The sequence below is a fragment of the Amblyomma maculatum genome, chromosome 7 (assembly GCF_055883805.1).
Source record: "Amblyomma maculatum isolate TAMU_Amacu chromosome 7, ASM5588380v1, whole genome shotgun sequence".
NCBI classification, from domain to species: domain Eukaryota; kingdom Metazoa; phylum Arthropoda; class Arachnida; order Ixodida; family Ixodidae; genus Amblyomma; species Amblyomma maculatum.
Genome location: NC_139350.1, coordinates 779,954 through 792,887, shown reverse-complemented (window position 1 = coordinate 792,887; position 12,934 = coordinate 779,954). Strand labels below are relative to the sequence as shown.

The following is a 12,934-nucleotide window of genomic DNA, read 5'->3' as shown; positions in this document are numbered from 1 at the left end:
TGACACTATGAAGCTGCAAACTTATTGGTAAGCAAAAGCAACACAGCAATAAACACCGATATACCAAATAAACCAACCCAATGTATGCCTGCCTACTAACTGTTAGGTACATATAAGTGAAGGAAGTTTATTTTAATTGCATGCTTTTTGAACATAATCAGATGGTGAGGATGAAATCGACGGTTGAAGAGTCAAAATGCACTGCTATATTTCAGGAGTGAAAATTGTAATTTTGCTGTAAAAGAACTGCAGACTGGGCTAGTTGGTGTTGCTTCATAATGGTGGTTTAACAGCGCAGAACAGACACAGACCAAGAAAGAGACAAGCACACGAACCAGCACTAATTTTGCTGCCATTTTCCGAACACTTGTAAAGATTGGAGCCGTGCCTGCTGAAGGATGAACATTTATTGCTACCTTTCTGTGAGGACGTAGCAGTCTGCTTAAAATGACCATTAGCCATGCAGTTTCATGTCTTGATTTTGGTAGTACAACTGGCTGTACCTGGCATGGCACTCTGCTTCCATCAGAGCGGACAAAATTCTCGCATAGTATTCCAAAGTGCAGCTCTCATGGGCCTGTTGCTGTGTTGTGTTGATGGTGAGGGGATAATAGTCACAGTGCATGCGGAGGAAACCACAGGAGTAGGGTACAATGTTAGCATAGGAAAAAAATCGGGGCATTGCATGAGTAGGCAAGAGCAGTGGCGACTCCTAGTTCCCTTGTGTGCAGCCAAAGCCATGACTCAGCATTTGTCTATAGCATTTATGGTTTGAACACAACACTTGAACTCAAATATCACATTGTAGAGAAGCATAGTCATTGACTAGTGTTTTTTTTATTACCTTTATCTTTATTGTGCTACTCTGGGATGTTTTAACAATTTTAGTGATAGGTTCTGTGTTAAAAGTTTTTAGTTTAGGGGAAGCCATAGAATGTGCATTTGTGTTACTTTGTTGAACGGCAGTTTTTGATATTTGACCATACGAAACCATCCAGAGGCAATAAAATTTTAGCTTGCAATCTGGCCTGATGCTTAGCTTAAAATTTTACTTTTGTAACCCCAAAATCTTCAATGGTGGCCTACTTTGTATCATGAGGAATGCTGCATGGCGGTTAGTGCAGACTTGGGTTGTATCTGACTGTAGTAGATGGTAATGTAGCATGTTTTCAATTTTTACAGGCACAGTCAAGTACCTTTACAATGGCCAGCTAGCCTGTGAACGCACGCATAGGGCTGTGCTTCAAGCAATGCGAAATGCAGCACAGTCTGAAGACACCTTTGAAGGCTTCAAGGGGCCATCCCCAGTGTTTAAACTGAAAGGCCTTGACCTCGTATGGGGTCTACCTCCAGACTATATGCACTGTGTACTGGAGGGCGTTACAAAACAGCTGGCTGACCTGTGGCTGTCAGTTACAGGATCACAGTTCTACATCGGGCGACACATCAGACTTTTGGACTCTAGACTACGTGCCATTAAGCCTCCCATAACCTTTTCTAGAACCGGACGACCCCTCTCGGAGCGTGCATATTGGAAGGCAACTGAGTGGCGGTACTGGCTCTTGTTTTATAGTGTCCCTTGCCTATCAGGGCTCCTTCCTCGGGCCTACCTTGTGCATTTTGGACTCCTTGTGAAGGCAGTGTTTTTGTTGCTGAAGGACACTGTGAGTGAAAGTGACATTTGTGCAGCTGAAAAATTATTGTTCTCGTTTGTGCAACAGATGGCTCGGCTGTACAGTCAAACAGCGATGACGTTCAATGTTCACCAGCTGCTACATCTGCCTAAGGCAACGCGCATGTTTGGCCCACTGTGGGGCACATCAACTTTTCCTTTTGAGGATGGAGTTGGCCGTGCACTGCGGCTTGTGTCAGCAGCCAAGCTTGTTCCTATTCAGGTGGCTGAACGATGCATTATGCATCAAACATATCGAGATTTGGAAAGCCAGTTGGAACTTCCTGCTCATTTGGCTTGCGCCAAGAAAAATATTGGGGCTCAGTGTAAAAGGACCTATCAGACATGTGCTCTCGGTATACCGCATTCTATTTCCTTTTCTGAACACCTTGGAAATATTTTCAACTTAAAATTTGGCTGTATACCACAAATGTCAAGGTACTTTCGTGCTCAAATTGGCAGCATTATTGTGCACAGTTCAGATTATTCGACACCAAAGAAGACCTGCTCATGCTATGTCAAAATGATAGATGGGTTTTATTGCTGTATACTTGGAATTTATGTAATCGGAGGCTCTGTGTATTTACACACTCAAAGATTACTTGCCACACCACTAGTGTTTGATGTGCCTCATATTGTGCAATGTCAACATCCACCTGCTGCTCAAAATAATTCTCTGTATTGTTCTGATGATGTGGCTGTGCAGTGTGTGTTTTTTTATGTAGATAATGTTTCGTACTTGTGTGAGGTGCCTAATCAGAAAGAAAGGGACTGATACTGGAGTAATGCATATTTTGTTTATTTTATGGGGTTTGCTGTGCCAAAGTGACCTGGGATATCAGGTGTGAAAGAAGTGAACAAGGGTTCAACAGGGTGTTGACAAGTTCCCTTGTCGAAACTCGAAACATGGCATGGCTTGTCAACTGAAGCTCCCCATCAATCTGTGTTCATTTCTGTTTTGTACTGTATAGCCATCTTCCTCTTGTTCTACCTTGAGATATGAGAGACGTTTAGTTTGGTTTGTGGGGTTTAACGTCCCAAAGCGACTCAGGCTATGAGAGACGACGTAGTGGAGGGCTCAGGAAATTTCGACCACCTAGGATTCGTTAGCATGCCCTGACATCGCACAGCACACAGGCACCTTGCTTTTTCACCTCCATCGAAAAGTGGCCACTGCGGCCGGGCCCGCATCCTTGGGCACAGTAGTTGAGCACCCTAACCACTGCACCACCACGGCGGGATAGGATATGAAAGACATTGTAGTTGTGGGCTGCAGATATTTTCGACCAAATGGGAATTTGTAACATGTGCTGGCATTGCACAATTCATGAGTTCAAATAATGTAAAAATGCTGTTGTGCCCATAGGCTGACATGAAATTCTCTGACGAAACTTAAATGACATGCCTTTTTGCATTCTCATAGGATGATTATGCTTTTCTCTTGTTTCTTTAGTGTTTGAAATGTTTGCTGCATTTAGTATAATGCTAGTTGTAGTAGTAGTATAAAACATTTATTTGGGCTACATAAGTTAAGTGGTGTAGTGTGAGGTTGGTCGGGTCCTCAGTCCAGGACTCCGCTGACTGCTGCCGCTGCCCAAGCTCTCGCTAGCAAGATTCTTTGTGTCGCTAGGTCGGAACTATACAGGGCCACCTCCTAATCTGCCCACGTTGGGTTTTCTTTGCGAGGTATGGCTTGGTTTTCTTGGCAAGCCCATACCATATGGTAAAGGTCTGCTTTCTGGCCGCAAAATGTGCATTCAAGTGACAAAGTACCCGGACTAATTTTGTGCAGTCTAGCTGGGCTATTTTAGGACGTTTGTAAATTCCTTAGGTGACACTCCTCTGATTTATCGAGTCCTTTAGCAGGTGCTGGGCATGTTTGGCTCGCTAAGTGGACATGTTGCAGTATTTTGATATGTGGTCATGTGGGTGGAGTGATGAGGGATCTCGTGAGAAGAATGCTCGGGCTGTGGCATGTGCACACTCGTTTCCCTGTACCCCTTGTTGACCAGGCACCCATATTAACTAATACTTTGTCTCAGGCCTGGTGTTTGGCTCGAGATAGAATTTCACAGGCCATGGGAGCAACCTGGCCTTACATGTGGTTTCTGTAGGTTGTTTTGGAGTCTGTGACGATGTATATAGAATTGGTATGTTTTGCAGCTAATGCAATCACTATCTCCTCCATTTGTGCGACGTCTGAATTTCTAGCCGTCGGCCCCACTGCCGTATGACCTAGACAAATGACGGCTGGTGTTGTGATGCCTTCGCAGGGATCCGCAGCATTCACAAGCATTCACATTTGTCCTTAGAGTAGTTCGTATCCATCGTCCCAGCTCATGCTTTGCGTCGTGCCTCGTGATATTAGGGATGAATATTGTGTGGTAGGGGCATGGTGTGGAGTTTTTCCCTCCATTCATATGGTATGTCCTGTCTCTACTGCATGGTGCAAAGAAGGCTAATGCTGAGCTGTTCAAGTACTTGCAGTCCAGTGACGGTACCAGAGAGACGGAATGTTTGCGTTACAAGATGAGTTTGTTGATGGTATTGTCCACGCAAAGTTTAAGGATCCGGTCGCTAGATGCAGTGAGAGGTAGCCCTAGTCCGCCCACTTGTAGGCCATGTAAAGTATAGTGTCGAGTTACTTGAGGTCGTTCTTTCGTAGCTTGAGGTATGGGGTTACTTACGCGTAGGTTATGCGGCTGATGACAAAGGCCTGGATTAGTTCAGCATGTGGTGTACCATTCTTCTTGGTTGTAATATGTGAGATCATTCTGCTGGTTTGTTCACATGTTGTCCGAAGCTTAGCGATACTGTCACGTTGATCCCTTTGTTGCTAATGTACAGGCTGACGATGTGAATGGTGTCTGCTTAAGGAATGGGTGTATCGTGGATCGTAATTTGGATCGGTTCGTTGTTGCCACGGGGGTGCATGACTAGATGTTTTGACTTAAGTAAAAAAAAATGAACAAGTGAAAAAGAACAGCAGGTAATTCCGCAGTCGGTGACACAGTTTTGCACAGTGTTGATGGCTTTCTGGAGGGCATCCTCGACCTGTGCCACATTACCTCTTGGTGCCAGATGGTGATGTCATCTGCATGCAGGGCATGGTGTATGCCTTCTATGGCGTTGAGTCGGTCCGGTACATGCAAAAGGGCCAGGTTAAAAAGAAGCGACGAGAGCACTGCCTTTTGGGGTGTGCCCTTAGTGTCCATGTGGATATGAATGAGGTTGGATCTTGGATCTTGTATATTTGACTATTTTCCTGGAATTCCTTCACTTAGTTGTAGGTGCAGACTCCAGAGTGCATGCTTTGAAGGTTGTCCAAGATTTTGGAGTGTCTGACATTGCGGAATGATCCCTTTAGGTCAAGTGCCAATATGGTGCGAAAGCCTCGTTTACGGGCTGAGTCAACGACATCATGTTTGAGTTGCAGGGGGGACATCTTGAGTTGATAGGTGGCTTCGGAAACCAAACATACTGTGGTGCAGTAAGTTGTCTTCAAAGTAGCTAGGGAAGCGGAGCTGTACTGCTTTCTCCATTAGCTTGCCCATGCATGATGTGAGGGATATCGGGCGGAGATTAAAGATTATGATTTCCTTCTCGTGTTTGGGTATGAAGCTCACGTCTGCGGTTTTCCATTCATGCGATAGCGTCCTGCAATGCATAGTATGCATTACATATTGTCATAATTTTTTTTTATTTTTTTTTATGTTTATTTCAGCCATTTATTACACCTTCTGCTTTGTTGTTGTGGTCCAACATATGTAATAAATCAGATTGCTGTATGTGACAACCTCAAACTGACATTTCTTTATGCTGTGTATGCTACAGGGGTGTAGCATACACAGCATAAAGTGTATGCTGTGTATGCTGTGTAGCATAGGGTGTATGCTACAGGAAAGCTGTGAAATAAATTCTTGCCTTTACCCCTACAGTGATACAAATAAATGCTGGAGCAAATGCCTCTTAACGGAGGTCTACCAGCCTGTCAGTGATGACTAGTTATTGTGACAATATAGTTAATACTTTTTTTGAATTGTTTAGATATAGTGATGCACATATCACAGGCTGGAAAGTGAGTGCAAAAATATCCACCACGGATTAACCCAGCATCATGAAAATTGGTGGTTGGGGACCTCCTTCAACAGACATGTATTACTTTTTTATTCAAAGTGCCTTAAATGCTGCTCTTCTGAATATTCAGTAAGGTAGTAGCAACATCATATGTATACAATTCCAAGTAAACATCATCCCTATTTTCAGCTGGATCATTGAACTAGAAATTACGTCCGGCTGCTGTGTCTGGTTCTTGTTTCCAGCTGGGAAATTTTGCACATCCAGATGGACTCCTGTCCTCATGTAGCATGAAAACAGCACACTAGAAATTCAGCTGTAAAACTGTTTATCCGCCTGAAATAAGTGCCCTTGACAAAAGTCTGCCGATTGTCACTTTTATTTTTGATTTGGTGTTGTGTCCAGTGCTGGATTGAGATGAAGACTAAGGAGGCCGCAGCCTAGAGCCTCGTCTCCAAGGTTAAGAGGAGGGGGCCCATTTATTCTGACCTCCTTCATATATGTGGAAAAAAAACAGAGTGAGGAGATGGGCCTCGACATAATCTGATTCTATTTAGCTTTTGGGGATACCTTGTCGAGCTGCAAAAACTAATTCCCCACCATATGAGAGGTTCCTTTCTTCTGACGTGATCTACACTTGCTTGAGAAGGGCTTTTAATGGTTTTCTTTAAAATGTGTTGCCCTGTGGCAGTGGGCAACCTAAACGAATATGTAACTGGAACACCAGATAGCAGGAAAACCTTCCTTTTCAACCTTCATCACTATCACCCTACAGCTCTCAAACAGGCCATCATCCTGCAGATTTAGAAGAGGGACATGTCAAGAGTAAGAAGAGGTTGGAGCCACATAGCGGCTCTGCAGTGGCTACTCTTTTTTTTACCAATTTATAAGAACCACCTGGTCTGACTATCTGAGTGTGTTAAGGCCGGGTATTGCCCCTGTGTTCTGTGTACTGCAAAATGCATCAATTTCACACTATGATCGCATCTTGTTCCTTTTTAGTTATCTGTAGTCAAAATGAAATGGACTATATTGAAGTATAGAAGTGCAGACGGGAATGGGGGAGGGTGTTGCATGTTCATTCCGCCCAGGGCCCCATTTTTATTATTATAGCCCTGCAGTAGTTATCCCAGTGTGTATGTTGTCGATCACGCGGTAAAATTTCAATGATATATGTACAGTTTGGCTTCGCGTGCGGAGTCGCCCAGTGTCACGTACGTGATTAACTTGCTGTACAGGTGTACATGCGCGCACTCGCCTTTCCGGATTGTCTTCAAAGGGCGCTGTTTCGGAAACGACGTGTGCTATACAGCTCGATCGCTCAATTCGCGTACTAGCGCAGCCCATTTCCGAGATGGACGATTAACAAAACGGCTGTGGTTGAAGGTATATGTCGGACAGAACCGCGGTACTTTCGATCGGGAACGACTATAGGGAAAACCCAAGTTTACATTGTACAATTAAGTGTGTGTTGCGCTGAGGCTATCTTCCCGCTTACTGTCCGGAAAGGGGCGATTGACGTTCAAGTGCGTGAAAAACAGCATGCCTTTCGGTTATACACTTCTTGCCACAAGTCGCTGGGCTGCAGCGTTGAACTGCAAATTTACTCCTATTTTTGTGCAAATTGGCAATTTGCACGAAGTCCGGCGCCGCATAGCTTCTGCTCCTCCCGGTCCGAAACGGCACGCGTAGCAAGCGGCTTTACGATATATATATATTTAAGCCCATACTGACGTCCGTTGTACGTGCCTTTCCGAGAATCAGTTATGTCTTTAGACACTTTGTTAATCTATACGCACATGAGCAGCAATGTTTACCTCACACGTAAATATGTAAATATGCTAGTGCGCGTCCGTGTCATACATATGCGCACTCAGCTAGGACACGTTTCACATGATTTCGGGCCAAATTCAGTCAATATGAGAGCCTGCAGTTAATCTGCTACAGCATTGGGTATGTCTCCTATACAAACTAGCTGATATATGCACGAATCCGCGCAATTAAACTTCTTGCTAGCAGTATACATGTTATTTCCGCGTCAGAGTGGATACACAAGTGTGGGGCTGACGGAGCCTCAAAGCTGCGCCCACAGGCAGACCGAGCTGCAAGCAGGTTTCTGCAGGATTCCGTCAAAGACACGCCAATAAGAACAGGGCTGCCAACAGACTCCTTCAGCCCCTTCAGACTCACGCCAGTAAAAGCAGAGCTGCAAGTGCCGATTCCTTCAGAACTCTCACAGTCGCGCCGATGCAAACAGGATTGCCCGTAGCGAGGCTGACGGCACCTTCAGAACAGCAGCGATGCGATCAGGCTTACCTTCAGAGTCATTCAAGTGCATGTAGAGGTGCATTCAAGAGCATTCAAAAAACCTACTGGCGCCCTCAAGAATCTTGTTGGTGCCTTCAGAATACTTTGAAGGATTTTTTGACTGGGATACCTAAAACATTACAGGCTGCGTTCAAGCTTGCTTAAGAGCTTGAATGGCGAAAGCCACTTTGCAGGACTTTTTTCATCGACTGCATCGTCATATCATTGCTACTGTCATTGCCATCATTATCACTAACTGGATCATCACTGTCTTCGCTTATCATTATCGCTACTATCATTGTTGCAAACTAAATCGACCGTAGTTATTATCGCTACTATCATCCTTACGCTAGGCAAGGAAAATTACAACCTGTTTCTCACGAGCCTGCTGTAGAGTTTGCGCGCTCGGCTAGGGATCGGAGGAATAGTGGTTCGATTCCTGGTGGTGACGCTTTCGTCACAGTTTCTCTGTTCATGCCTTAAGGCCACCCAAAAGGCCAGAAGCAACTTCAAAGAGCTTTCATAAAAGTTTATAGAAAAGCCAAGACGTCTTATATGCAGACGCTGTCAGCAACTAAGATGGCCCGCATAGGCTTACTATTTGCGGTGCCACACAACCCAAGATAGAAAGACCGACAAGGCTAACGATGTCGGAAACTCTCACAACCTGCAACTCCCTTGCCGCGGAAGAAACTGCCGTTGCACTGGCTATAGTCTACACCCGAGCCACCACCATTGTGAGCGACTTCAAAGATGAAATATAGAACTCTATCAGAGGAAGGATTTCTAGCATCGCTAGGGACATACTACTCAACCTTGACCTGACTGAAAAACTAGGAGAAATCGATTCGATTTTTGCGTTCCAGCCCACGCTGGGAAGTTAGGCAATGAGGCAGCCCACACAAACGCTCGGGTAGAAGCCGGTTGAGCTGTGGACGTCCTCTTAGACTTGGAGACCTCCAAAGAGCCATTGACCTCATACCACAATTACACCACACGCTACAGACTCGGGAGAACACACCCACGACCATGCAGCTCACTGTCCAGAGCGCAACTGGTGGTGTGGAGAAAACTTCGAACCGATTCACTTTAACACAAACATCCTTTCAAATTTTCATTTAAAAAGTCCAACCTATCGTTTTTGCGGTGAAATAGTATTATTAAATAACAATTTTGGAATCTTAGGCACATCTACCTCCCACAGAATTTATATCTGGTCCCTTCCTCGACATGTGGAATGAAGTAGAGGCCAGCGACGACCAGGACATCTGAGATCGAGCTGTGGGATGGGCCTTTGTCGCCCGGGATTTTCATGGTCTCGGAGGCATGTCCAGACTACCTTCCCTGCTTCCGCCTTTTCTTTCAACACCCGGCAGCGCACGTGTTAAACGTGAAGTCACGTGCGAATTAAAAGTGTTTGAAACACCACATGCAATGCAAATTAAAGGCCGGTACAAGTCTGCATTGATTTACCTTCCTAAAGAAATGTGGGCAATACGAGTAGCTCCTTTAGGATATACATACGAAGCGAGCCAACAGCAACTGTTACAAAGGAAACCATGGGGGACGTTTTTCGCGTTGATCAATGTTTGGTAATTATATGCTAATGTAGATCATTGAATAGACGGTAGAAGAAGAAAAAGCTCATCCTGATGAAGTGTGTCGGGTTCAGGGGGCGAGCTTCGCAGCGGGCTCAGGACGCGACGATGCATCGAGGCGGAAGACAGCCAAGGAGGAGAGGCAAAAAGTAAAGTTTATATACACTTTCTACATACTCAAGAGGATACAAGTCATGAGAGGAAAACAGAGCTATCTGTATAAACAAAAATCCGTCAGTTAATATGGTTTGGTATCCCCAGTTCCTTAGCTGGCGAAACAAAGTTCATCGATGCTATCCAATCAGTGGGGGCAAGGGATCACTAGAGGTGCCGCCCACTGCCGACGGTGAACCTCCTTGCACATCTTCCGGTGACGAGGGCAAATCTTCTGATGTCGATGACGATTTTGTGCGGGCGATGGAGTTTCGGTACCAGGGCAAATTGTACGAGAAGTCGCCCATTTACGGTGGTCATTCACCCCGCGAAATTCCAAGGGGGTCACCTGATTGCCTCGAGAATTCGGCGAGTGGGGTCAATGCTGCTCGGCGACGCGTCTCGTGCCCATTAAGCACAAGAATAGGTGCCCTGTTGTCGCCGTCGTGGCGCTGCTTCTGTTCGTGGTCGCTCGGCGGCGTCCGCTAAGTACGCCTCCATTGTCATCTGCTAAAGTCTGGCCGGAACTCCGGTCACAACACTGCCACATTTTCTGATCCCATCGGCGGCATATGGTTCTATTTTTATTTACTCTATATTGAATTGCCTCTACGAATGCATGAATATTTTACATTGATAAACGCAAAAAAAAAGAACTGATTTCCCTTGTGCCAGTGGCTGCTGGCTCCCTACGTATGCACCTCATAACGAAAGCCTTTCAGGTTCCGTGCACGTGCTTGCCGATTAGCTGAACGAGGATTTGAATAGGTAGCCTTGATGCCATCGGCACACCTTTAGAGGGTTATCGCAGATATCTCACCCTCTTCCCGTTAAATAACTTTCCACGTGACACTCGCGACCCCATAAGACGTTTCACATTCGCCACTATGCGCGAGGGTGGCACTCGCGAACACTTATAAGGGTAGGTTAGGTAAGTTATATGCAGCACAAAAAGCCAAGAAAGGGGAAAACTGAACAGTCGTTGTCGTTGCTCAGTCGCTAGGATACCGGACGTGTTTATTCGGAGGTAGTGGGTTCCGTTCCAACTTACACATGCGTTCATTCTATCTTCTACTTTCTAATCAGTTATAGTGTGCATTGTTATTACAGATTGGTGAATATCAAACAGGTACCGTATGCAGTCCTTTGTGTAACTCGATGTTGGCTCCCTTTGCATATTCCTTCACAAAATAACTGATTTACCCTATAGAACAGTAAAGAATTTCAGGTGTAAATCGAGCTCATGACCGTGTGTTGCGATCCAGACACATTACTCACTAGTGCACCCAAGGCAGGCTGTTAGCCTTAGGAACAAGCGGGGCTTTACATGTATCTCGCGTCGTCTTTCAAGTGAGGAATCTTATGAGCGGAGAAGGCGGTGTGCATACAGAACACCACAGGCCGCTATCACGTCATGATGTTAAGCCAGACGTTAAGTGTTCTTCGAATTTCTTATGTCAGAAGTTAAGGGGGAAATAGTTCGGAGCAAGGATCGAGCGCCTTTCCAGACGAAGGGAGCTGTGTCTCGATCTTCAAGGAAGCAACCCAGAACTGCCTCAGGATAGTAAAGGAGCACGCAAATCATCTTATAGCAAAATTTACTCGGCCTGGTAGGGGGAACAGTACGTAGAAGGAAGCAACAAGGAGGTCACACCTTTTTAATTCGACCCCAGAGTGCCTTTTTGTCTTCAGGCTGTAAGTTGTCTCTAAAATGCAGCACCATAAATTATTCACATATTTGGTGCATCGCAGCGTTGTTTTAAACCTTTCCCCGCTTTAAATTTTAATGTCTAATTCCCATCCAATAATTATGAAGTTTGATATTTTATTGCTATTCCGCAGTATAGTTCTGATACAATTTAGTAAACATAAACATGGGGCAGACGTTGTTTAGCTGTCGGAATATGTTTCTTGCCTTCAGAACCACTCTTCGCGGAAAGCAGGCGTCGCTATCTGTGTAAAAATACGCCAAACAGATGTGTATTATCAAACTTCTGTGAATAGCTTCTCACTGTGTACTATGCTTTCACTTTAAATTGCTGACAAAACTTTTCACGTTGCTTACAAGCCGCCGTCTGTGAATCTGCAAGCATTTCTCGCATATTTCGGCAAATCGCTTTATTACGTTTCGATAAATAAGGTCACAAATTAGTGGCAGCAAATTAAATACCATCCTACTTGCACCTTCCAATATATCTAATTTTGTCACTCACACTATAACATTACTTCCCATGGTTTAACTGACCTGGTCGCTATGTCCGCACGGATTACGCCCGCTTCCTTCAATAACACTGACATATTTACAGTGAACATTTTGGAACATGTTATTTCTGCACGTACTATTTTGTGATGCGATTGAGCAGTGTGCCAAATCTTATTCGTACTATACTTCTCTCCTGTTTATTTTTTAGACTTCAGACTTCTGGTTATTGTGTTAATTTAAAGTGTAGATGAGAGCAGAACAGAGTGAGGCCTGCTAGCTCCAAACACCATGCCTCTTCCTTCTCTTCTACCACCGAATACCTCATCGTCGTCAGTAGCGTTACATCCCCCCACCCCTTACTCAACCGAAGATCGGCGTATTGATGGGTCGTGCGAGGCTGACACGGCTTCAAACGGGCAACGTGACAAAGTTCCGTTTTCGCAGACCGACGACCAGATGCGGGGAGGCAGCTATCTGATAGGCTAAATCCCTGATCTGTTTGAGCACCACATATGACCCATTATAGTGGGCCAAGAGTTTTTGATGTAGGCCGCGGCGCCGAATTCGATGCCACAGCTGGACTAAATCACGCATAGAGTATGTCACACGCCGGTGACTGGCGTCACATTGTGCTTTGGAGCGTTCCTGTGAAGCACCAGACCGTAAGCGGGTGATTCTCCGAGCTTCTTCGGTGAGGCAGAGGGTTTCAGCCAGGCAGGGATCTTCACAGCTTGAGAACGGCAATATGGTGTCCAGGAGAAGCGTGGTGGTTTGGCATATAACAGGAAAAATGGGCTGTACCCACTCGTCCCATCGTCCCATGCGTGGCGGTATTAAACGCATATGTAATGAAGGGTAGTATGGTACACCAGTTCTTGTATTCCGCATCCTCATACATGGCTAGCATGTTGATAAGCGCTCTGT

The 12,934-nt window shown here is 45.3% G+C and overlaps 1 protein-coding gene across 1 annotated transcript; it reads left to right on the top strand.

Moving 5' to 3' along the window:
* Positions 1–43: 43 nt before the first annotated feature.
* Positions 44–5,678, top strand: LOC146182576 (uncharacterized). The gene has a single exon (XM_084608862.1). It carries the CDS (start codon positions 1,164–1,166, stop codon positions 2,445–2,447), a length of 1,284 nt encoding a protein of 427 aa, XP_084464988.1. The 5' UTR covers positions 44–1,163; the 3' UTR covers positions 2,448–5,678.
* Positions 5,679–12,934: the final 7,256 nt, after the last annotated feature.

Bases quoted from the DNA above. Each gene is read 5' to 3' on its own strand.
- LOC146182576 (XM_084608862.1), top strand. From the start codon at position 1,164: ATGTTTTCAATTTTTACAGGCACAGTCAAGTACCTTTACAATGGCCAG.